At 37.2% G+C, this 26,622-nt stretch overlaps 2 protein-coding genes across 2 annotated transcripts; one reads left to right on the top strand and one right to left on the bottom strand.

Annotated features, from left to right (window-relative positions):
* coq6 (coenzyme Q6 monooxygenase) lies at positions 1–14,297 on the bottom strand. The gene is made up of 12 exons (XM_048191708.1): positions 13,810–14,297; positions 13,267–13,401; positions 11,065–11,123; positions 8,344–8,470; positions 6,962–7,092; positions 6,745–6,852; positions 5,113–5,175; positions 4,846–4,953; positions 2,777–2,979; positions 1,790–1,905; positions 887–1,053; positions 1–133 (listed from the first exon to the last, which is right to left on the bottom strand). Exons 1-12 carry the CDS (start codon positions 14,015–14,017, stop codon positions 104–106), a joined length of 1,455 nt encoding a protein of 484 aa, XP_048047665.1. The 5' UTR covers positions 14,018–14,297; the 3' UTR covers positions 1–103.
* Positions 14,298–14,486: 189 nt separating this feature from the next.
* Positions 14,487–22,897, top strand: fam161b (FAM161 centrosomal protein B). The gene is made up of 9 exons (XM_048191706.1): positions 14,487–14,741; positions 16,203–16,513; positions 16,582–17,009; positions 17,490–17,821; positions 17,914–18,035; positions 20,740–20,907; positions 21,768–21,867; positions 21,958–22,124; positions 22,520–22,897. The coding sequence occupies exons 1-9, from the start codon at positions 14,724–14,726 to the stop codon at positions 22,599–22,601; spliced, it is 1,728 nt and encodes a 575-aa protein (XP_048047663.1). The 5' UTR covers positions 14,487–14,723; the 3' UTR covers positions 22,602–22,897.
* Positions 22,898–26,622: the final 3,725 nt, after the last annotated feature.

Raw genomic sequence — 26,622 nt, 5'->3', positions numbered from 1 at the left:
GACAGAGGAATAAAATATAATTTATTAATTTACACATACATTCCATTAACAAAATCTTCATAACATTAGAGATCCAGCAAATATCCAGTGTGCACCTAGTGTTTTACTTGCTGGCGTAAGCCATGATCTGCTCCTGTGGGTACAAGAAAAAAATATATAACTACAGGTAAGTGACACTGAGGAAAGCAATACTCATAAGCCACAAAATGATGTTTCATCATCTTAATGAGGGAAATGCAGATCTTCCCACTTTTGATCATGAAGGGTGACACACAAGTCCTCCTTGTATCATGAGTCACATACACTAGGCTGTAACATCCATAATAGAATCACAGAATGTGGGAGAGATCCCTCAAAGCTTAAGACAAGTTACGGGCCCTCTGGTTGGAATCGCTTAGTAAAGGAGCGAAGCCATTTCATAAGAGTGGCCTGTAATAAAAGGAGTGTGAAAACACAAGCCAACATCACCATGCACAGCCCTGCAACCCCACCCACACACTTTTGGTAACAGTAAATTTAGGGCTAAACATAGCCATAGTAGTAGCTCCTGACCATGTAAATTACAGGCACGGATAAGAGTAGAAAGGCATGTAATCAGAGGACAAGCTGGGGGGATGGGGGAAGAGGGGAAGAAGTCAGAGGAAGAGTGAAAGAGGGAGCAAAAGTTAGAGAGGTGAAAAAAGGCTCAAGCTGGAAGTACAACAGAGCAAAGAGAGAGGCACGGATGAGCACGAGAGGACTGCCACAGAGCTGAAGAACAAGATCCAAAGTAAAGGAATACGGTGGAGAAAGGGAACAAATTGTACAATAATTTCAGAGCAAGAAATAAAAATAAAACTTTGACATTTTGAGGTATTTGTGGGAAGAATAAGACATGTGATCATACTTTAAGTGGTGGCAGTGCGTTGGTAGCCTGAAGGCCGAAGGTTCTCAGTAGAACCATGGGGGCGGCATTAGAGGAATACATCCTCTTCATGAGGTCAATGGCTGCCATCATGGGAAGATTGTGTCGCTGACGTTCAGTCTCAAACTCCAACAGGTGCTGCATGGCTCCTAGAGTTCAAGGATCAGTGGTTAAATAATTTGCATTCAAAGTACAACCCTTTTTTTTTTTCTTAAAGAGTTAACATTTCTGTTATTCATTTGTTACTTGTTGCCATTCTGGAGATTTTCCTCCAAAATCAGCCAAGAAAGTGTCTGAAATACAATATTTACCATATGGATGAATATAGAAAATATCAATTACTGCTCTTATTTTTACATATTTGATTTTCTGAGAAACTGATGTCAACAATTCCTCATAAGATTTCCATTTGTGGCTGCGAAGAAATTTATGAGCAGTTCTTGGCAGGAGTGACAAGCAAAAACACTGTACACTGCTCCAGGACAACCAGTTCTTTTTACTAAAGATCACCCCCAATGTAAGGAAATGGAAAAGAGCTTATGAAAAACCACAGATAGCTCCACTGGGCCCTTCTGAACCAATGGTATGATATTTCAGGTATGAAATAAGACCTAAATATACATAGACCGGAAAACTGAACAGAATTCCAAACCAACAAAAGGCCTTCATGTTTCTCGTCATGTGACGCGGTTCTTCACAATATTGCTTATATAATTTGATGAGTTTGTGAATTTGATTATTCTTTTTCTAAAAAGTACATTAGATTATTTCAATGCTTATTAGATGAAAATATTTAATGTGTATATTTGAAAATGGTCACATAAATACAAATCTCTATTGTACACGTACATTTGGCTTGACTGCTTCTGATGTTGGAACACTTACCAAGGTCTTTTCCATTATATGCTGCTTGGCTAAGAACTTGTGTGAGATAGGCCACATCGCCGAAGCCTAGATTGGCACCTTGGCCCGCTAAAGGATGGACACGATGTGCAGCATCTCTGAAATTAGAAAGATCAGAAAATATAGAGAAAGAACCTTGAGTCAGTAGCCATATTTAACAAATTTCCTCCATGTGGCCTCTATATTACCTTAGATCCAATGTAATATCTCCAAGAAAAGCAAACCTAAATACATCATCACATAGGTTTAAAGTCTCAGACAACCACATAAACTTCATGGCTGCACTATAAGTCTAACATATGGAACGCATTTACACGGACATTCTCACCCGATTATGCTTAATAAGGTGACAATGCAAACGCTTCAATCCAGTTTCCTTTAACAACTAGACAACTAACAACAACTAGACTTTTGCCCAATACCGCGATACTACCCAGCATGTAAACACCTTAAATTGTGTTCTTTCAGTTTATTGTAGTGCACATGTCTGGCTGTAACAGGAAAGCATCCTTACTGCAGATTTAAGTACATCCAGGTAGGAGACAAGAAAATATATTGCATATTCCGACTCTTTCTTGACCCCAGGAAACTATGTAAGAACACATTTTCAGTCAAATTGCTGCATGAGAGGAGAATGAGTCCGTACAAGTTTCCTGTTGACATTTTTAATGCTTTAACATCACAACTCACATGACACATGGAATAGTCAGTCAGATACACGAATGAGCGTTTTATATTCACTACCGGGGTCTTGTAAATTCGGTTTACTTGTGTTGCTGGTTTATTGGTTTGCATGTAACCCAGTAAAACAGTTATTTCAATGAGCTGATTTTTGAAGGTTATCAGACTATTGGTATACACGTAAACATTTCTCCTTTACCAATACATATGACTATATACTTACAGACAAAACCTTAAATTCTGTATGACAAATACTCGTCGGTTAATGCACTAACTTTGCAAACATACCCAATGAGTACCACTCTGTGGCGGATGTATTCTGTGGCATGACCCATGCCTAGCGGGAACATAACCCGGCTCTTTGGGCCAATGCCTGCAACGCTAGGTGGAAGCTGACGTGCAGAGCCGCTGTCAGGCATCAAGACAGATAGGGCAGTCCGGAACAGAGAGCCAGCAGTCTCCACCAGCTCAGAATGATTCTCATTACTCCACTGAAAAGAGTGAAACAGAGAAGTGAACAGCAGTACCAATAGCAACAGAGGAAAGATGTGTGCAAAAATTTCTATTCATTAAGGGTGGAACGGTATATGTATTCGTCCTGTCATGGTACGGATGGCCTGGTTTGGTGCATACAGTCAGACAATGGCGATCCATACTCCAATCCAGTATGGTAATGCAATGCTGTTTGCTAACCTATATTAACCTATAGTAGCCTATATATTGAGTTTCGAGTCAAGCTTCAAGAAAAAGAAACAGGGATGGCAGAAAGTGGCATCCTGTTTGTTTTCTTTATTTTACAAAAAGCACAATGTTTTGTTTTTATTGTGAGTGTATACACAAATAAAAAAGACCTTTAATTACCATGTAATTGTAACGAACGTGTACCCCAAAACTAAGGTACGTACCGAACCGTGTCTTCTGTGTTCGTTACACCCCTACTTTTCATAATATATTTGTTAAGCTCAAACTTAATGGAAAGATGAGCCAAAGTACAAAGTGGAGAGAAGTGGAAAGGTCAGTTAAAGGAATAGTGACAGTCATTGACTTTGGCTAATATAATTTCAAATCCATGACTTTGTTTCTTCTAAAAGGATGAATTTTGAAGCACTTCTGAATGTTGGAACTTCGCCAAAAAAGGACTAAAAGAAAGCACCATAAAATCAGTTCATATGAGTCTTGTGCTCTAATCCAAGCAGGTTAGAAAAAAAAGCAACCAGTTGATTTTTAGTTCATTTTTTGTCCAACTGAAATCTGAAGTTCTCTCAATTCATTATTTGACAATTCCGAGTGGGCCGCAGGATGATTTAAATGATTAGATTATTATTATGATTGATATTAATATTATAATATGTTCATTTAACTTAATTGAATTGCTAAAAAAAAAAAAAAAACATACAAACTCCCCCCCCCCCCCCCCACAAAACATTTTTTTTTTTTGAACATCTCAAATTTTTGAAGTTCTTGACATTTCTGTAATCACTAAATTGTTAATTATTATATATCAACACAGCTTCTATTATTAAAAAACAAACAGTTTTGTCATAATTACAGCAAAATCTTACCTTATACTGGGAGGCCTTTGAATATTGCGTTGGACAATGGGAGGCCTTTGAGTCAAAAACTGCTTTAGAGGACTTGGAATAGACTACATGAGTTATACGGACTACTTCAAATGACACTTTTATGGTGTTTTTTGTCCTTCTTGGATCATGACAGACCCTGGTCACTGCTGCTTTTTATTGTATGGGAAAGAGCTGCGTAAACATTCAGTGGAACACCGCAATTTTAAAGAAAGTCATACGGGTTTAGAATGACATGAAGGCGAGTAAATTTGACATAATATCTTCATCTTAACATCTAGAGGTAAACTATACCTTCTTCATTTTGTGCCCTCAAAGCAGTCTTCAAAGACAAGGTATTTTAGCAGAGATGCAAAAAGCACGCCTAATTAAAGTAAAATGCTGACCAGGCCACAAATTTGAGTTTGGTCTGCAGAAAAAACATTCTGTGGAGTAATGACCAACACTGGCAAACCTTGGGCTTAATTAGCAAACCAGTTGATGGCAAGCGTGACTCAGATGCAAAGGCCTGTGACCAGTAAGGTCAGTAAAAATAGCCAGCTTGGGAAAAGAGGAGTTTCTTTGACGGAAACACAAACAAAAAGAAAAAAGGGTGTGAGGGTCAGTTTGAGGGCATTCAGCCGAAATGAGAAGAATGCAGAGCAAAGATATTACACGACATTTCAATCAAAAACCTACATATGGAAATTAACTTTTGTTGAGAAATACTGCACTCATAAGGTGTTCAGTTTAAGGAGGTGAACCACAAGTGTGGCAACAGTGTCAGTGTTTACTCACAAATGCAGAATTAATGGCATCCACAAAGCTCTCCTCATCCAGCTGTAGAAGTTCTTCAGCATGCTGATGACTGGTGGACCAGACCAGCGAGCTCTCAGTGTCTGACAACTGCACAGCAGACACATACACCACGTCTGGACATGAGTACCATTACAAACAAATGCATTTTCCATTTGACCACTAAGCGATATCATGACGAGCCAATGAAACAAATCAAGTACAACTGACATCATTTACAAGTAAAATAAACACATAAGATCAGCTCACAGGAAGCATCGCAATGGGGCCGGTTGGGAGGAACCTCTGCCAGGCCACGTTATTTTCTGTGGGCTGAAAAACAATAAGGCAAGTTAATTTTTCTTCCGTAATATGACATGTTTCTGAGTAGTGTTCTCAAAAATACTGAATTCGGTACAGAAGTTTTAAAAATGTGACGATACCACCATTTCCCCATAGCATTTTGAGCAGATTCTTAAACACTTCTGATTGGCCATTGTGTTAATGCTCTCAACAGATATGTTCATGGTTACAATGATTAACGCTTCAAAAACACATTGTAAACGGACATCTTAACGCTCTTCACCAAGTGCTTACACAGATACACACTGGAGCGTTTGAAAGAAGACGTCTATCAGCGGATCAGTCTATCAGTGGATATATTAGGGATCCGCTGATAGACGCCTGCTTTTAAATGCTCCCGTGTATATCTGTGTAAGCACTCGGTGAAGAGCGTCAAAGATGTCTGTTTACATGTTTTTGAAGGATTGATCATTGTAGCCAATCACAGACATATCTGTTGAGCACGTGAACACAATGGCCAATCAGAAGCGTTTAAAGGTGCCCAAGAATGCTTTTTCACAAGATGTAATATAAGTCTAAGGTGTCTCCTGAATGTGTCTGTGAAGTTTCAGCTCAAAATACCCCATAGTTTTTTTTTTTTAATTAATTATTTTAACTGCCTATTTTGGGGCATCATTAACTATACACTGATTTTGGCAGCGCCGCCCCTTTAAATCGCATGCTCCCTGCCACACGAGCTCTCGACTATATTACAGTGCATTTACAAAGTTCACACAGTGAGTAAAGTATTTATTTTGATGTTTAGGTTTGATTCTGTATGAGTTTGAGGCTGTGCTCTGTGGCTAACGGCTAATTCTACACTGTTGGAGAGATTTATAAAGAATGAAGTTGTGTTTATGCATTATACAGACTGCACGTTTAAAAATGAAAAAAGCGACGGCTCTCTTGTCTCCGTGAATACAGTAAGAAACGATGGTAACTTTAACCACATTTAACAGTACATTAGCAACATGCTAATGAAACATTTAGAAAGACAATTTACAAATATCACTAAAAATATCATGCTATCATGGATCATGTCAGTTATTGTTGCTCCATCTGCCATTTTTCGCTGTTGTTCTTGCTGGCTTACCTTGTCTGTGCACAGATCCAGACGTTAATACTGCCTTTCCTTGTCTAATGCCTTGAACATGGGCTGGCATATATGCAAATATTGGGGTCATACATATTAATGATCCCGACTGTTACGTAACAGTCGGTGTTATGTTGAGATCCGCATTTTCCGGAAGTCTTTTAAACAAATGAGATTTATATAAGAAGGAGGAAGCAATGGGGTTTGAAACTCAATGTATGTCTTTTCCATGTACTGAACTCTTGTTATTTAACTATGCCAATATAAATTAAATTTTTGATTCTAGGGCACCTTTAAGAATCAGCTCAACGCTCATCCTTTACTTTTGACAACACTAAATGCAAGTTAATTTTTCTTCCACAATGTGATGTTTCTGAATTCTGAAGTGAATTAAAATATTCACTAAGTTGACAAGAACACAATATGATGCAATATGAATTGAAATTCAAACTAGAGGATCATCATACCTCAGACAAATGCAGAACAGCAACGACTGCTGACTGATCGTAATTCCATTTGACCGTGGGGATGCCTGCCTCTCTCCGCACCATTGAGTTTGGCCCATCAGCACCAATCTGAAAGAGCCAATCACACCTACTTTCAGAAATTCTGAGGATTTGCTTGTGTAGCTGTGCACTGTTCTGTTTGTGATACCAAATGAAACACCGGATAAACTCTACATACCAACAGTTTGGTGTGGAGAGTCTTTCCATTCGCTAGAGTCACCTGAACCCAAGGGATGGACTCAGAGACATGGTACGGACGGGGCCAGGTGTATTTCACCACTTTTGTTCGGTACTGCACTTTAACATGCTCTGGTTGAGACATGAATGATAATTCATCATTACATCATTAAAATGCAACAAAAAGAGCATTAGTCCAAATCTTGTTCGGTTCCACTTGAGAAATGGGAAAAAATCCAAACAAACATGGTTTGGCTGTGACAAAGTCAAAAATTAAGGCTCATCAAATCACCTCATAAAACACAAAGTTGTTTTCCTTTCTCTGGTTGAGGCCTGCTAACATTGACAATTCTCTTGATGGATTTGGCAAGTCACCCACGGCTGACTAATGGTGTTTATCTACACGCAGACCATGCAATACATGTGACCAGCTGCCAATATCCTTCACACAACATCGAACAAAAGTAAAGGAAGCAGAAAATCCACTTTTCTTAGAATCACTGGCGGTCTAGCACATGAAAAGATCCAAAATTACGCCTACGTTTCTGACTTGGAGACCATTCTGTCCACAAAATTGAACACCAGTTCTTGCAAACGGGTGAGAAATATTGGCTTCTTGCTGATTTGAAAGCAGAGTAACGGGAAACTTGCGTGTACTTTTTCGTCTAGTACTGCAGCAGAAATAGAAGACTGTTAAAAAACACCAACTTGACACAAACACGTGAACAAGCACGTGCTACCACACATCTGTTAAATGTAAGATGCGTTTTAAAAACGGCCTGTTTTTAAAAATATGCAGTTTTACAGAGCATGGCATGGAAAAGCCAAATGCAGAGCCTTGGAACAGTTTAGTTAATTACAACAACAAAATGTTACAGTAAAACGCTGTCCGTACTTCGGGCACCCCGAGCGAGCGAGATGCTACGGCTGGAAAGGAATGTGGTTTCTTTAAATAGGTCAATAGACCACTGCACGTGTCCGAACAGGGTGGCAATTCTCGTGGGACTTCTAACTCCCACCAAAAGCAATGTGCTGGATGATCGAAATAGCAGGAAAAACACGGATACGTCCAAAGAAGTGGAATCTTTATGAAAAAAACATAAGAAGAAATGTTCAAAAGGAGTACGAGTACAAATAAACATTTTGCCAAGACAGGAAGGAATGGCTTGTGGTGACATCATTTGCCAAGCCATCCCTAAAACTAATTAACAGGGAGCCCACTAAGCGCTTGAAAGTGCAGGCCCGTGCTGGGAGTAACATGGGAAGAGCACAGCAAAAGCAACGATCAAGGATATATCATCATGTAATGATCAATGTTCAGTGTGCAAAGCAAACTAACATATAAACGGATCCATATATCAAACATCAAAACGTGTTCGTTACCAGAGAGAGTCTGCAGCTGTTTGGTGAGGGCGGCCACAATGACGTCGTTCTCAACGATGTAAGCCATCTCGTCTTGCAGATTCTCCTTATCAAATGTAATCAGAGCATCTGAACAAGCATCCCAAACCTAAAAGCAAAAAGCCAAATTATTGCTGTGGTTTACAACTCTATCCTTAAGTGACCGCTCGGCCCCTATTTATGGATTTCCAAAAAGCACGTGCTTCACTGAACTTCAACACATCAAAGCCGTTCGACTGAGCGAAGAGTTTTGCCAGATACTCTAACCAAACATCAAACTAGATTCAACAAAAGCCACCAACAACCCTTGAGGTTGCACGGTTGACTCTGTAAACGCACTGGGGTGAGGCAGAAATGTAAAATGGCATTCTTCGTGGCGATTTATGCTTGTATTTATAGTTAAGCCGATAATAAATAACAAATATGCGAACATTACTGTTGAGCTAAGTTTGTTTCATCCGAGTTGCCTTGCAACTTAGTTAATAAAATATGCAGCTTGTTTTAAATGCAAAAGTCTTGGTGATTGATGCAGCTATTTTTTAAAAACCTAAAATGACTTGTAACTAAGGTGACTGGCAAACAATTAAATCCATGTGTAACACTGATTCAGAAGGACTGTTCTATCCCTCTTGTTATACGGCCATGCTAAAACCACTAATAGTAGTGGTTTTGCAATTTTTGATACATGGTTACGTGGAAGATTTAAAACGTGACCAACCCACAATTATGAGGATTTTACACATTGGAAAAACGCAGCTGTTGATAAGTTTTGGAGTTGCTATGTACTTCCAGTCATCGCCAAATTAAAACGTCCCTTGCCAACATAACCCATTTACCACGATCATTTCTGCAACAAAGAAAATGTTCAGACCGCTATGGAGGAAAATTCTAGCTGATAACACTTTAGGGAACCTCCACACTCCACAAAAAAACACCTTTTTCTGGTACATGGCACTTCCCAAGCCCGCTTTAGGTGCTTTCCTCTAACCGCTTGAATTTAATTGGAGAGCAAGAGGGAACCCAGTTCAGTTCCTTTGCAATTTCATCCTTGTTTGGCACTCACAAACAAACAAAAAAAATCTTAAGGGGTACAGGAAAAGTATAATGGGTGAGGTATATCACTATAAAGTGCATTCTGATGACATCCCTTCGTTTGCCCAGAAACCACAGGATTTCATTCTGGCAGTGAAAAAATCCACATCTTAAAGGAGAAACCCCACCACAGCAGAGAAAACGAAGGGTCCTTTTACTTGTGATCTCCACACTCTCCACAGCTTTTAACTCCTCTCCCTGCATCTCACATGAATCTTCGTAATTAGTAGACGCAGGGTTAGATTTATGTAATCTTGCTAAATAAGACTCTAATAGATAAACTGTGGCCGCAAGCAAAACCGAGCTTAACTGTCACGTTGCGATGTGGAGTTTGAGGTTCTGCATCTCTAATGTATGTTTTGTATTCGAAGGCTGTGGTTCTGTAGCATTAATTTATGGGTGGCTGCTTACAGTGTGATGATAGGCAAACAACGATGAGCAAAGCACGATACAGCTGTTTTTAATGGAGCGGCTTCCTGCCCTCGGGAAAATAAGCAGGTAAGGTCATAGTAAATGACTGTGTTGGTTACTCAATGTTTTGCTTTCGTGTTTAGTTATTTTTAAATGATGCAAGTTTCTTTTAGTGTGATATCTGATTACTTCATTTACATCTTGTAAAAAAAGTATTGTATTATTAAAGGGATAGTTCACCCAAAAATGAAAATTATCCCATGATTTACTCACCCTCAAGCCATCCTAGGTGTATATGACCATCTTCTCTCAGATGAACACAATCGGAGTTATATTTAAAAATATCCTGGCTCTTCCAAGCATTATTATTTGTAGTAAATGGCGCTCACAATTTTGATGCCCAAAAAAGTGCATCCATACATCATAAATATAATCCACACAGCTCCAGGTGGTTATTATAGGCCTTATGAAGCAAAGCAATGGGTTTTGTAAGAAAATATCCATTTTTAAAACTCTATAAACTACAACAACTAGCTTCTGGCAAATGGCCGTACGAATCGAGATAAGACTGAAACGTAACCCCTGACGTGATTTATGACATAGGATGTAGGAGTAGCATAAGTTTAGACACAATTCAAACTAATAGCTCCTCTTCTCTTAAATCAAAATCCTCCAACATTTTTCTTTAAAAATTCTCGTTTTAGACTTCTAATTTGTGTTAAAAAAAAAATTGTTTTGCTCTATCCTCTGCGTCAATACGGCATGCGTCGGGTCAGAGGTCACTCTTTCACCAGAAATCGATGCATACTGCTGTCTGCCGGAAGCAAGTTATTTTAGTTTATAAAGTTTTAAAAATGGTTATTTTTCTTATACACGCACATCGCTTCACTCCAGAAGGACTTTATTAACCCCCTGGAGCCATATGGATTACTTTTATGATGGATGGAATTTTGATGAATTTTTTTAATATAACTCTGATTGTGTTCGTTTGAAAGAAGATAGGATGAGTAAAGCTTGGGATAATTTTCATTTCTGGGTGAACTATCCCAGAAAAACTAACTATTAAGTGTTTTGGCTGACATTCTGCGAAGCACCACATAATACCGTGGTGTGCGAATGTGATGATCATTTAGTAGCATGTCATTGCATAATGGTACACCCTTAGTAATCATTGCATTACAACATACTGGTTTTACTGACCTGCATTTTATTATACGGCTTGCATCTCATATTTACAATATGGTCCCAAGCACCAAGACCTGTAACACAATAGGATACAATTACAAAGGCACCACATTTGTTCCTACTCATTCAATGCCTCCTTTACCATATCCAACCAGAACAAAGAGAAAGATAAATGAATATAGTAACGGAAAAAGTACACCACACAAGAGAGAGCTACCTACTGACCTACTTCCTGGTGAATCTTTCATATACAAACATTATACTGTAAATAGGTTTAATGACAGGAGTGCAGATTCAGAGCTTTGAATGGAACAGATGTACTTATCCTCACCACAGGCCTTTTGATTGGATTGTGCCCCAACATTACCCAAAGTACTGGTTTTAAATGATGCCCAACATTGCCCATAATGCAAACATGCATTCTGTGGACACAATCAAAAGCATATGTTTCATCCAACATAACACACTGTGTAGCCAGGCAACCGAGGGCAGTTCAATGTCTTCAGCATCACATCTACTATTGTGCCTCTAAAATCTATTGTTTTCCGGTCAACCCCATTCTGTACTTGTTCATTTCAGAATTTGTGAAAAATAACTACATTAAAAGATACTGATAAAGAGATTTGATCTGCCATCAATGGCTAATGCCTTTTCAGTCAATGTTTAAGGACTCTAAAGATTTATTAAAGGGTAAAATCACTAAGGGCAATAACTTGCACATAAAAAAAAAAAAACAAAAAAAACTTAAATATATATAGTGTGTATATTATATTATATTATATTATATTATATTATATTATATTACACACACACATATATATATATATATATATATATATATATATATATATATATATATATATATATATATATATATATATATATATATATATATATATATATATATATTAAAAAACTTTTTTTAACTGTTCCCAAATTAGTTCACCCAAAAATGAAAATAATGTCATTTATTACTCACCCTCATGTCGTTCCACACCCGTAAGACCTTCGTTAATCTTCGGAACACAAATTAAGATATTTTTGTTGAAATCCGATGGCTCAGTGAGGCGCTGACTCAAACCACTGATTTGACACGCTGATTCATAACGCTCCGAAGCTTCATGAAGCAGTGTTTTGAAATCGGCCATCACTATATAAGTCATTATTTAGTTTTTTTTGGCGCACCAAAAATATTCTCGTCGTTTTATAATATTAATATTGAACCACTGTACTCACATGAACCGATTTAAATGTTTTTAGTACCTTTATGGATCTTGAGAGAGGAAATGTCATTGCTCCCTATGCAGGCTTCACTGAGCCATCGGATTTCAACAAAAATATCTTAATTTGCGTTCCGAAGATTAACAAAGGTCTTACGGGTGTGGAACGGCATGAGGGTGAGTAATAAATGACAGAATTTTCATTTTTGGGCGAACTAACCCTCTAAATATTTATTCCCAGGGAACAAGTAAAATACAACCCTATCACATCCTAAATTTTAGTTCTCACCAGTGTTATTTAGCATTATTTATTACATTAGCACTGATTCATACTTTGAATTAACCTTTTTTATATATATTTTTTTTCTTAATTTTTAATTTTTATATATTTTTATTTTCATTTTTTGTTTTAATTTTAATTTTAGTTTAAGTTTTAGTACTTTTTGTCATTTTTTATTTATATTTAGCTTTATTTTATTTCATTTTAATAATAAAATACTTCAACTTAACCTTGTTTAATTGTTAGTTGCCAATACAAACATTTCTAATATTAATTTAAGTGTCATTTATATTCTATATATTATATTATATTTACATTCTATTTTAGTTCAGCTTTTGTTCTATTAACTATTCAAATATTTTTTAATAGTTTTAGTTAACAATAACAACACTGTATATCCCACAAAAAGATATGGTTTCAGTAGACTCTGAATATAGTGTGGCAGTTGTACGGACTACTTCTGTAAAGTATATAATGATGCTCTTTGTTCATTTTTGGAAGACATGAGGATGAATAAATGAAGACAGAATTATCTTCAAAGCCACACTAAATGGAAGTTGCTAAAGTCTGTTCTGCCCTATTGTGACATATTTCAAAGTCAACTTTGATTTCATAATAGTGATTTAGAGATCTCTGATAGACAGACCCATATGAATGTTACATTATATGAACCACACAGTATGAAATATCAACATAAAAAGCTATAAAAGTCCATACCACTAAGAAGTGTTGCTGAGCCTGGACTGATGGAGCTGACCCTTGTACTGTAGGTCTCTGGGACCTTGTCCATCTCTTTTTTGTGACCAGCTTCCAGCAAAAGAATCTTCTTCCCTGTTAAATTTGGATCTAAACCTGAAAAAAACACGTATAAAGTGCAGGATGATTTATTTGCCTTGCAATTTCATTTCTAAGTCACCATGGGGTTAAATTGACTCTCGCATTTTGCATGATTTTACCAAAACATTTGAATAAGAACTCACTCAACCTTGCATAAAATCTGTGCATTGATTGCACACTGCTTATTATAGCATCCTACGGCTTGAGAACGTCACATTGCTGTACAACCGCAATTGCACCCTTCACCTCCAGCTAAAACACTTTCATCAAACAAATAACCTCTCCTTTGCGTGAAAAACAAGGGGTGAAGGAAAGCAACGGGAGATACTTTATTACAACTGGAAAGTTTGCAAACACTGTACTTCTGAAGCGTGGGAGAGTGGAGCTGAGGGGCAAACGCGGGTGCATGTCTCACTCACTCACCCAATGAACATGCCATAGCGGTGCCCACCATTCCCCCGCCGGATATTATAATGTCAAAGAGCTCGTTTTCTGATGTGCTGGATTCCTCATCGCGGTCGGAGGACGCGATGCCTCTGCGCACCGCTCGCGTTCCATTGAGTGCCCTCACTGCAACACACTGCCGTCCTATCCCGAACACAGCTAGCCTCGCTTTCGTCAAAGTAAGCATTCTAGCGGAAAAAACAGACGTGAAACAACTTGTTACAACTAACAAGCCTGAAGGGAAATATCTAACAGCCCCCGTTAAATATGTCCTGTTATTGACAATAACGGCGAACTCTATCTATCATCCAGCCATGTTGTTATTGATAGAGAATACGTAAGAGTTCTCTTCGTGACAGTTCTTCCGGGGTTTAAAAGCCACTGAAATAATGAAAATGGAGCAGGGACATTCCCAAAAACATTTAATTTGTCTCCATTCCTCAAGTGAGGTGTATGTCAGACAGCACAAGTACTAAAGTGTACCATTTGTGTCGTTTAAAATACTTTCACTTTCCAGTTCTTTATCAGAAAGTAGCATGATGGAAGCACGTTCCCTTTCGCGCCCCCTGCCGTCGTGGAGGGAGAAAAATCAAGCGCGTTCAGTTTATTTAAATGTATAATCAGGCAACATGTGTCCGTATTTTGTTGATGCATTAAATATTTGCTTTGTTACAGATGGTATTTTGTATCTTACATTGGTGAAGGACATAATGGTACTGTAACCTTAGGAGTCTGTCGGTGCCCGTGTTCAGGCGCTGGTGGGTGGAGATTGTCATCGGTGCAGCTAGAGATCATAATATTTGCCGATTCCAAGGAAATGGAGTGTGTCTTGATCTTTTACAGTTAATGGATGTGTGTTTGAATGATTTCCTCATAGCGGGCCTGATAACACCATGGATCAGATGACATTGGTGAGAAAAAAGCAATAATGGCGGAAGAGGTTATGCGATACCAGAGTTTACGTGCAAATGGGAAACCAGTGTCTGATATTTTCCAATGCATTTATCGATTTAACATTGATTAATCTGCTTGGTTTATTGTTTACAATTAATTTGAATCTCTTTTGAACGCGGAGAACAACAATAACAGAGCGTAACTATGCGCGTTTGGGGTTGCCATAGTAACAACTTGCTGTTGACGTTCAAAAAAGCAGCAACAACAGAAAAAAGTCAATGTTTTGATTAGATTGAATGTTATTTTCTTTAATATATATATATATATATATATATATATATATATATATATATATATATATATATACGTTTATTCCCGTTTGAATTCATTAATGGAAATCAGTGCACCCCATGGCACAAAATTAGTTTACAGTAGTTTTAGTTATACTGCATGTCATAATGAACTTTTAGAGGTCTTTTTAAAGGGTTAGTTCACCCAAAAATGAAAATAATGTCATTTATTACTCACCCTCATGTCGTTCCACACCCGTAAGACCTTCGTTAATCTTCGGAACGCAAATTAAGATATTTTTGTTGAAATCTGATGGCTCAGTGAGGCCTCCATAGCCAGCAATGACATTTCCTCTCTCAAGATCCATTAATGTACTAAAAACATATATAAATCAGTTCATGTGAGTACAGTGGTTCAATATTAATATTATAAAGCGACAAGAATATTTTTGTTGCGCTAAAAAAACAAAATAACGACTTATATAGCGATGGCCGATTTCAAAACACTGCTTCAGGAAGATTCGGAGCATAATGAATCAGCGTGTTGAATCATGATTCAGATCGCATGTCAAACCGCCAAACTGCTGAAATCACATGACTTTGGCGCTCCGAACCGCTGATTCGACACACAGATTCATAACGCTCCGAAGCTTCATGAAGCAGTGTTTTGAAATTGACCATCACTAAATAAGTCGTTATTTTGTTTTTATAATATTCTCGTCACTTTATAATATTAATATTGAACCACTGTACTCACATGAACTGCTTTAAATATGTTTTTAGTGCATTAATGGATCTTGAGAGAGGGTCATTGCTCCCTATGCAGGCCTCACGGAGCCATCGGATTTCAACAAAAATATCTTAATTTGCGTTCCGAAGATTAACGAAGGTCTTACGGGTGTGGAATGGCATGAGGGTGAGTAATAAATGACTTTTTTTTTTCATTTTTGGGTGAACTAACCCTTTAATTACAAAATTACAGATGTTCATGACTGACTGTTTCATTTATTATTCATTTAGCAGACATTTATTCAAAGCAACTTACAGATGAGGAGTGATTCATCTTAAAGAGGCAATAAACATGAGAAATGCTCATAATACAAAGTTTCAGACATCGCTCTTTCAACTCCTTTAGTTAAACCAATCAATCAATCCAACTAACAAACTAAATACATATTGTCCATCCAGATCTCTCCCACTTTAGATTTCTCTAGATCTGAAGAGGGAGACAATGTGCACGTTTCGGAAAGCCTGCTGTCCTTCAAGGAGGACAGGAAGAAGTCTGAACTATCTCTTGAAGTGCATTTGGAGGCTCTGAAGGCCAAACGCAAGCAGCAGCTGGAGAATTTGGAGCTTCAGCACCAGACTGGGCTGGAGAAGAGGGTCCTGCAGAACTCACTGCTCACCAGCAGCACTGAGTGGATACTGAAAACAAATATACTGCAGCAGAACATCAGCGATCATGATGGCCGAAACTCTGAGAAACGCAAACACCGCAGGTAATTCATATCTTAAATGTGTTAACGATGTTTGTCTTGAAACGTACATCTTCCATTTTTGTTTTCAGCTCAAAGGTGATTCTGCGGAATTTTACCACAAGTGGAATCAAGCCACCAAGATCTACTGGAACGAATCCCCAGGGAACGGTGACAGAGAGACAGAGGAAGCCTCTCCCCCAAGATTCACAGAAAGCCAAAGAGGAGGCAGAACTGGTTGAGTGTCAGAAACAGTTTCGTGTTGCTCCCGTCCCTGAGCACGTCTCTAAGCCTCTTTATAATGACCTCATCCATGAACAAGAGCGCTTGAGGAAGGAAGGTCGTGAGCTGAGGAGAGATTTCCTCTTGACCATGCAGAAGCCCTTCAGGTTCCACAAGAGGGAGGAGAAGAAGCAAGAGAGGCTGAAGGAGGATAAAAGTGAAAAAACACAAGCAGTTTGTGTGAGGAAACCTATACCCAAAGCAGTCTCAGACCCCAAGTTTCCTGAACAGTTGAAAGGTGCCATTTTTATGAATATTTTTAAGCAAAATAATGTATAATATAGTATTTTATATTCTCGCACTATGGGTCAGAAGAATATTAGAATGATTTCTGAAGGATCATGGAGACTAGAGTAATGATGCTGAAAATTCAGCTTTGCCAGAAGAGGAATAAATAACATTTTAAAATATATTCAAATATTAAACAGTTATTTTTAATGTTTTTACTTAATGTTTGATCAAGTAAATGCAGAATTCTTCTTTCAAAAAAACCCAAACATTTTAATTATTACAAACTTTTAACCAGTATAGTGTATGCATGTACGAAAAACCATATGTAACATATTTAATTGATCATTAAACAAAGGAAAACAAAAATACAGTTTAATTTGAATTTTTAATTTGAGAATGTACATTTAATTTTAATTTAATTAAAATAAGCCATAATGCACTCACCCGTATTTCACTTTAAAACTGTATTGATGTGATGGTGGTTCAGAACAGGAGCAGCAAAGGAAGATTCGCATTCATCTGAGAGCTCAGGAGACTCTGAAAGCTTCCTCAGCACCCATTCAAAGGAAGGAAGCCAGTCCAGATAGCCAAAGCCGTAGTGCTCAGAAGAGCAAAAACAAGATGCTGGGTTACTTGGACCAGAAGCTGTCCTTCAGACCTAAAACTAACGCTGCCGTACCTGACTTTGACAAGCTCTACCAGGCCTTTCAACAGAAGGCAATGGAGACAGCCGAGAGGAGAGATGTCACTCAGTGTAAACCCTTCCAGCTGCGTACATCTGCACTACAGCCACGCCACAGGAGTCCAGAAAACCCACAGGTTGCTATTTTCATGAGTAGAATTGATTTTAGTGGCTTAATGAACTTTTGAAGATTTCTTTAACATCTTTTTTTGCAATTTTTTAATACTAGAAATCTACAGACAAAATGAATCTAAAGAGAAGCAGTTCATTTGGTGGCCTGACATCACTGTCTATGGATACTCTTCCAACTTACATAACAGATGCTGCCAGGAAAAGATCCATGGCTGTAAGGTGAGTCTGTTGCTTCTTCAATTTTCACAATTTTATGAATGTCTAAAGTCCAATAAAATCAAAATGTATCATTTTCTTTTATAATCAGTGTTGGGGAAAGTTACTTTTAAAAGTAATGCATTACAATATTGCGTTACTCCCTAAAAGAGTAACTAATTGCCTTAGTTACTTTTTATGAAAAGCAATGCGTTACATTACTTTTGCGTTACTTTTTCTCACCTGGGCTAGGCTTGCTTGTTTATTTTTTAATAACAACAAAAAAGTTATATTTTTGGCAAATGTTAAGGCCCTTTCACACCAAAAGTGAAATGAATAAACCTCAGGCTGAAAGAAATGCATATTTACACCTGTACAGTAGAGGGCGCAACTCAAATCTTTCCGCTGTGCTGCCATTCTGGATTAAAGAAGAATAGGATACAGAAGAAGAAAAGTCATTTTTGCTTATTATGGTTGAATTAGATCATTGAAGGTCAGCAGCAAATACATTGGATAATAAAGTGAGATTAAATACATAAAGTATATTTGTATAATTTAATATAGTTAATTATTACAGGTTTGTGTGTAATTCTGAGACTGAATTTTACTGTTTTTATTCGTTTTGAGGAATACTGAATGTTTGCAAGTGAGATGAGTAAATTCATTTTCACATTCAGTCTAGAGCTATAATAACCATCATGTTCACACAGCGCACACAACACCTCTGAACTTTATTCCTCAGTCAATAAATGTGAAAAAGTAACTTGCGTTACTTATTTAAAAAAGTAGCTCAGATATTTTGCTGTAAATTGAAAAAGTAATGCGTTACTTTACTAGTTACTTAAAAAAGTAATCTGATTACATAACTCGTTACTTGTAACGCATTACCCCCAACAGTTTATAATACACAATTATGGTCTTTTTTTTTTACACAATAAATTCACTGTATTTCAAAGAAAGATAATGTATTTGAAAATTTCTTTATCAAATCTTATTCCACCACTATACAATTTTCCTTTTAAACTGATGCCACCTTGTCTGCACAGGCTGTTGGTTAAAGGTGCTAAAGAGGATGTTTTGTTTTATACATTTTTGCAATATTACTTGAAACTGTCTTTACTAACTGATAAAAGACTATTTATTAGGTGCACTGAAAGGAATAATATTAATATACATCATCTGTGCACGAGGTAGGGCCTTAAAAACATCAGCCAATCGTTTACGTGATCATCGCGTAACTGATTGGCCCTCTGGCTTGTCAATCACTGCCGTGACGTTCCTTGTGAAAGACGTGCGCGGATTGGCCCTCTGGCTTGTCAATCACTGCCATGACGTTCCTTGTGAGAGAGGAGCGCGGCTGCGCGCTCCAGTAACTTTCCACACTCCACAGGCGCCGCATGCAATGTTTTTTTCAGGAGACAGGAGTAACAACTGCAGATTATGAGTTGAGTCCGACATAATGAATCCACTAACACGACACAGCGAATGCCGGTGGTAAACACTCGTGTTCCAATACTCGTGCACGAGTTTTGGGAGGCGTTCCCTCGAAATGAGCTGTGAAGAAGGGGGGTTGTTCTTACACATGCGCTCATTTCAAAAACTCACTAACAGTCTTTGGTTTCTCAGTCGATGAAAAGATCCTCTTTAGCACCTTTAATGTTAATGCAAACAGCTATTTAAACATTGTTTTAGGCTAGTGTTAGGTTTTACAAATTAAATTAAATTAAATCAAATTAAAAACATGTTCATGTAAAACAATTTATGGCAATAATTGATCAAGCAATAAACAAAATTACAATTTTTAAAGCAAAAACAATAATAAAATATTTCAAATAATGGAAAATTTGAAAAATATGTAAATTTGGAATATATTCGGAAATATTTCATATTACAGAAATAAAATTTGTTCACTTTAAAGTTATTTTTTGTATTTTGTACCATGTTTGCACCATATTTCGGTGTGTTATATGACTGTATTATTTTGTAAACTTATTTTTGATGTGTGATGTATTTTTCATAATGAACAAGTGTATATGTTATTTATGTATGCACCTATAATTTTATTCATTCCATTAAAATGAAGTGTTGATTTATATAAAGTGCCTCTTCGAATATTACCTTTCATGTAGTGTGTATTATAGATGTTTGAGGTCTGCAAAGTTTCAGAAATCAAAGTGGACGATAAATGTAGTTATTGTCCCCTAAAAGAAAGGACCGATTCTAAACTGCCTGAAACGAGTCATCAGTAATTCCAGTCTTACTTCCTGCATGACCCTATGTAGGTTTGTAACACATTTGCATAATGTCAGTCTATGATCTTCATTTGCTGTCCAAAACCAACTGTCTACTTTGACCCACCCTCAAACACTGTAGTTGTAGCTGAGACCTGGAAGAGTTTGGTTCATGTTTTCGCTGAGGAATCCTCCAGAGATTTTTCAGAGAATTTCAGATATGATAATGGGCGTTTCATTTCTGACATGCAATAAAGAGTAGGCTCTCTGAAAGGAGTGCGAGACTGTGCCTCACACTGTGAGAAAACAGGTGATGCTGCAATGTATATTATGAGAACATTAAAGTGTTTTTTGACCTTGGATGTATGTAAACCTGTTGTAGGAGACCTCCAAAGCAAAATCAATAACCTTTAAAATAGCATAATAGGGGCATTTTAATAAAATGTGCTTTCCTAATGAAATTTAAAAAAGCGATGTTTAATCTTCCTGTCATATAGGAGATCTCTGGAGCTGAAGGACCTCAAAGAGCAGGAGAACGCAGAGTGGATGAAGCAGCACAGAATAAAATCTCAAGCTATGAGCAGGGCAGTGGCAATGAGAGCCAAAGCAATGGACCCCCATAAGAGTCTTAAAGAGGTCTACCAGGAGAAACTCAAACAGCATCGGTGAGCACTTTGGCCTGTTTCCACCTGGTATTAAGATGAATTTTGGTCGATCAGATCACAAGAGGATGATGCTAAATACAGGAGTAAATGGGGTCTAAAATGTTTTGAGCTTGTCCACTTTCATCCACTTCTAGAGGTAGTCAAAAACGCATTTGACCTGACTGAGTTCGAGGTGTAGACGAGGTCGAAAGTGTTTGAACAGCCACTAAAGACCGCCTACTCTTTGGCTACTAACACAAACATTATGGGAAGCACGCTAGCCAAATTGGATTAAAACTTTGCCGGCTGAAGCCATAAGTTTGGTTTGAAGATGGAAAACGTACTAAGCACAATGTTCTCTAAACATTTCTTTTTTCTAACATGCACTTACCGTGTTCAGCACAGTCTCGCGGCTGTCAGAGCATGAACGAAAGCTGATGCTGTTTTCCCGTAGTCTCCGGTCACATTCATATGCAAATTGTGCATGGTTACTTCGCCTATTAAATCAAAACTTAGCCCGTCTATAGATTCTCTCCTCGAAGAAATCAGGACTGAAGTGGTCGAAAGTGGACAAAAGAGATGGATTAAAACACCAGTGTGTGTCTCTCTTGTCCACTTGTGAGCCGATTGACCAAAACACATCTTAATACCAGGTGTAAACAGGGTTTTCGACTACCTCTGGAAGTGGTCAAAAGTGGACAAGCTCAAAACATTTTACACCCCGTTTACACCTGTATTTGGCATCATCCACTTGTGGTCCAATCGACCAAAACACATCTTAATACCAACAGGGCCTTTGGAAAAAAAAATGTCAGAGGACTTTAATGAATGAACAAGCCATCAGGAATGTAATAACTGATTATGGGTCCTTGTGAATGTAGGCAAGCTGATCTGGACAGAATGAAAGATTATCAAAAAGAGCTGAAGGAAATCAAATCACGAGTGACAGCTCGCCCGTACCTCTTTGAGCAGGTGTCGCAGGTACACTACTTGAAATTCAAATATATTATTTTCTAAATAATTCGACATATTTCAATGATTATACCATATGCATATACCTAATGCTTTCAGGAAAATGCCAAGAATAATGTTGAACGCAGATATAAGAATACTTTGGAACAAGCAGGTTTGGATGAAAATTTCGTGAGATCAAAGGGAGAATCAAGTAAGGCCAACCATGTGGACAATGACTCTGTGAATGAGGATCATTACAGCACTGAGAGCGAAACCCAGAAGAGGTATGGAGACACATGAATGGTGGGGGTTTAAAATAAGTGTATTCTTTTTTTTTCTTTTTTCTTGCAGTGAATATGTGTTATGATTATCACAGAGCAGAACAAATCTGTTCAGTGCAAAGATTTAACAGTGTGTTGAAGTATTTATCCTAGTTTTTCTGAAAGGTTTCCTCTTTTGTGGCCCATACCATTCAAAATAAAATCATCTTGCTCAATGGAAATTCAGTAGATGTGGTTTTGACATATGAAAAGATCTATTTATCATAGATCTTTCTGTCATCCATGTCATCCATGAATAAGCTTTATTGTCATTGGCATAGTGAAAAAAGTAACCATGCAAATATTATGATGTAGCGGTCATATGGATTCACGGTGTTCTACTATCGTTGTATTTACAGTGCAGGAAGTGGGGAAGACAGTGTCACAAATGAGGAGGAAAAAGAAGGGAATGTGGAAACCATAGAGGAAGAGTTGTGCTGACAGAAGGCGTGTTCCATCAATATTCCATATGTGCAGGGGAGACTGTGGTCAGACAACAAATCACGGGCAGATCATTTCAGTTTTGAAATATTGTGTTGTGTATGTATATTTTTTAACTTGATTGTAGATTTTTTTTTATACATATTGTGCTAGTGAAGCAGTGTGGGTCTTTAAACAGCTGAGCCCTCTTGTTTTTTTTTTTTTAATGTTTTTACAATACAGAGGGAATTATGAATGTTCAAGGAATTCCATATGTGTGTCATAACATTTTTTAATAAAACAGAAATCAAAAGCAAGTTTAATTTTATGATTCTTAGTATGTTAGGGGGCTACGACCCAACAAAGAAAGAAAAAAAACCTTGGCAACCATATTAAAAGCAGTATATTTGCTTGAGTTCTACTTACTGCACATTAAATCCTCTTATAAACCACAGAAACAGCTCTTGGGTCTGGTGTTGGGCTCCCTCAAGGTTTGCAAATGGTAAATTGGGGAAGCCTTGTCTTAGCACAAACACATCTTCCACCTGGAGTCTGTCAAATGCGGCTTTGAACGTCTGCTATAATTATAAACTATAACTGTCACAGAGGATAGCTTTATTCATGAAACTCCATTTGAATAAATATACAAATAACATTCTATGACAACTCTTCTTTAGCACAAGGCCCATCTGAAATTCTCATTCCTGAAGTCAGGCTATTTTGAGAGTCAAACAGTTCTGCGTATTTATCCACTGTTGGAAAAAGAGTTTGTTATAGTGCATTTGGCCACATCAACAGCTTTTTACTCCAACTGCCCTTCATAGGGAAAATTTCTTAAGTCCTAGTTGGATTTTTAGTGATTTTTTTAAGGAATTAAAGGAATTTGTGTTTCTGTGTATAGGGGTGGAAAGTTTAGTTATTTTAAAGATTTTAAGGCATAATTTCTGCTTTTTGCTTTACCATGATAATCTTAAAGGGAACCTATTATGCCCCTTTTTACAAGATGTAATATAAGTCTCTGGTGTCCCCAGAATGTCTGTTAAGTTTCAGTTCAAAATACCCCACAGATCATTTATTATAGCTAGTCAAATTTGCTCCTATTTGTGTGCGAGTAAAAGCACACCGTTTTTGTTTGTGTCCCTTTAAATGCAAATGAGCTGCTGCTCCCAGCCCCCTTTCCAGAAGAGGGTGGAGCTTTAAAGGTGCCCTAGATTCAAAAATTGAATTTATCTTGGCATAGTTAAATAACAAGAGTTCAGTACATGGAAAAGACATACAGTGAGTCTCAAACTCCATTGTTTCCTCCTTCTTATATAAATCTCATTTGTTTAAAAGACCTCCGAAGAACAGGCGAATCTCAACATAACACCGACTGTTACGTAACAGTCGGGGTGTACACCCCCAATATTTGCATATGCCAGCCCATGATCGAGGCATTACACAAGGGCAGCCAGTATTAACGTCTGGATCTGTGCACAGCTGAATCAACAGACTAGGTAAGCAAGCAAGAACAATAGCAAAAAATGTCAGATGGAGCAATAATAACTGACATGATTCATGATAACATGATATTTTTAGTGATATTTGTAAATTGTCTTTCTAAATGTTTTGTACTGTTAAATGTGGTTAAAGTTACCATTGTTTCTTACTGTATTCACGGAGACAAGAGCCGTCGCTATTTTCATTATTAAACACTTGCAGTATGTATAATTCATAAACAACTTCATTCTTTATAAATCTCTCCAACAGTGTAGCATTAGCTGTTAGCCACGGAGCATAGCCTCAAACTCATTCAGAATCAAATGTAAACATCAAAATAAACACTGTACTTGCGCGATTAGACATGCTGCGTGGTGAACACTTTGTAAAGATCCATTTTGAGGGTTATATTAGCTGTTTGAACTTTTTTTATGTTGTTTAAGGCAAGCGCGAGCTCTTGGGGCGTGGAGCACGAGAATTAAAGGGCCACACACCCTGAATCGGCTCATTTCTAATTATGCCCCAAAATAGGCAGTTAAAAAAATGAATTAAAAAAAATCTATGTGGTATTTTGAGCTGAAACTTCACAGACACATTCAGGGGGCACCTTAGACTTATATTACATCTTTTAAAAAAAGTTCTAGGGCACCTTTAACAGCTCGCGCTTCAGTTGCTCAACAACAACAAAGCTGGAGAATCTCACGCAGCCAAAATGATGATTGTCAGTGACGGTGTTACTTTAAAGAAAGAAAAAAATCAATTAGAATAGACTATAAATTGATAAATCTACTTGGAAAGTTATACTAACTTGGAAAGTGTAAGTTAATATAGTTTGCAAGAACACAATTATAAACAGCAATTACATAAAATCTGAACTACAGAAAATTTGGTTTTAAGTTTTACGATTTGTTTATGAACTTTTTGAAGTGTCAAAATGGTAGTTGCATAGCTGTCTATGAGGGACATTTATGGGTGAACTAACCCTTAAAATGTGTAAATTTAATACAGTTGACCGGCAAACTCAAGTGTCCATCCTGTTTCATGCACATACTGAAACTGACACATCAGTCAAGTCATTTAGGGAGGACAGAATGCTGCATTTGACGGACAGTTTCTATCTTGAGCTTTACGTGTCAGGTAACTGAAAGTTCAAGTGCTCCTGCGAGGTCGCCATGGCAACTGTGCTCTCTCTTGTGCTTTGGGTCTTGCTGTCAAAACTGAGTGTCCCTTACATTGACAACACGGTAGATATTGCTCTGAATCAGGTGGGACGTAATGTGCAAATTGTTTAGGGAATCCCTGAAAAACATTTGTTCACCTGTTCATGTGACCATGAAGAAAATATAATAATAAAAAATCAAACATGGATTGGCTAATGTTTCTTAATAAGCATAAGATCTAGTCTTTTTTTTTTTTAAATGTTTTTGAAAGTATATTATGCTCACCAAGTCAGCATTTATTAAAAATTAATTAAATAATATTACAATTTAAAAGAATGGTTCTCTATTTTAATATATTTTAAAATGTACTTTATTCCTGTGATGCAAAGCTGAATTTTCAGCATAATTTCTCCAGTCTTCAGTTTCACATGATCCTTCAATCATTCAAATAACATTTTTTAATTACAGAATAGAAAATATAGAATGCTCAAATAGAAAGTTCAAAAGAACACCATTTATTTAAAATAAAAAAAAATTGTAACATTTTAAATGTATTTACTATCATTTTTGATGAATGCATCCTTTCAAAATAAAATTATTAATTTCTTAAGACAATAAAATCTTACTGACCTTAAACTTTTAAACGGTAGTTAATGTTCAGCAAAGACAACCATTTTTTCAAAGTATAGGGCTCTATGGAGAAAAGTTAATGATGTTACACTGTAGATAGGCTAAGGCTATAGATGCATTTTCAGATGGTTTGGATTCTGTAGCACATAGATGGTTTTCTAAAGAACTAGAAAGAACTTTCTCTTGGTTCTCTGATGGCAGAAGCTGTACAATTCTTATTGCTTAATTGGAATTTTTATTTAAATAAGAGATGCTTCTAAGATGCTTAGATGCTTCTAAGTAGAGATGCACCTGTACGTATGTATTATACAATAATCGGAATCAGCCGATAAAAGCAATTATTTTCACTATAGGCGATTGTTTAAAACCAGCCGATGATCAGGGCTGATTATATCCCATCAAACAAAAGGTGGCAGAAAAACATGTTCAGGCTGCAACTCATACTGTGTATGAAGAAAATCTCTCTTGTGTTGAATTTAGGGCATTTTAACACAACAAAAATGCATTAACAGTTAACGAACAAAACAGTGACGTTAAAGCAAGTCTCAGCTTTCAAATTTTGTCCATTTTATCATGAAATTCAAACAATAAATTACTTTGACGCTCTTAAATGTGACGTGACAGATCACTGCAGTGCAGCTCGAAGCACAAGTCTTTTCTTCCACTTTAATACAAGTTATAGCTCAAAAAACATACATGAACATCAGAAGGTATATGTTGAAAGATACAGTACAACTTACAGAAATTAATCTCATCTCATGTAATTGCTTAAT

Source organism: Megalobrama amblycephala, linkage group LG5 (assembly GCF_018812025.1).
Source record: "Megalobrama amblycephala isolate DHTTF-2021 linkage group LG5, ASM1881202v1, whole genome shotgun sequence".
Lineage (NCBI taxonomy): Eukaryota > Metazoa > Chordata > Actinopteri > Cypriniformes > Xenocyprididae > Megalobrama > Megalobrama amblycephala.
Note: the sequence above shows the minus strand (reverse complement) of the source record. Positions and strands in the feature narration are given on the sequence as shown.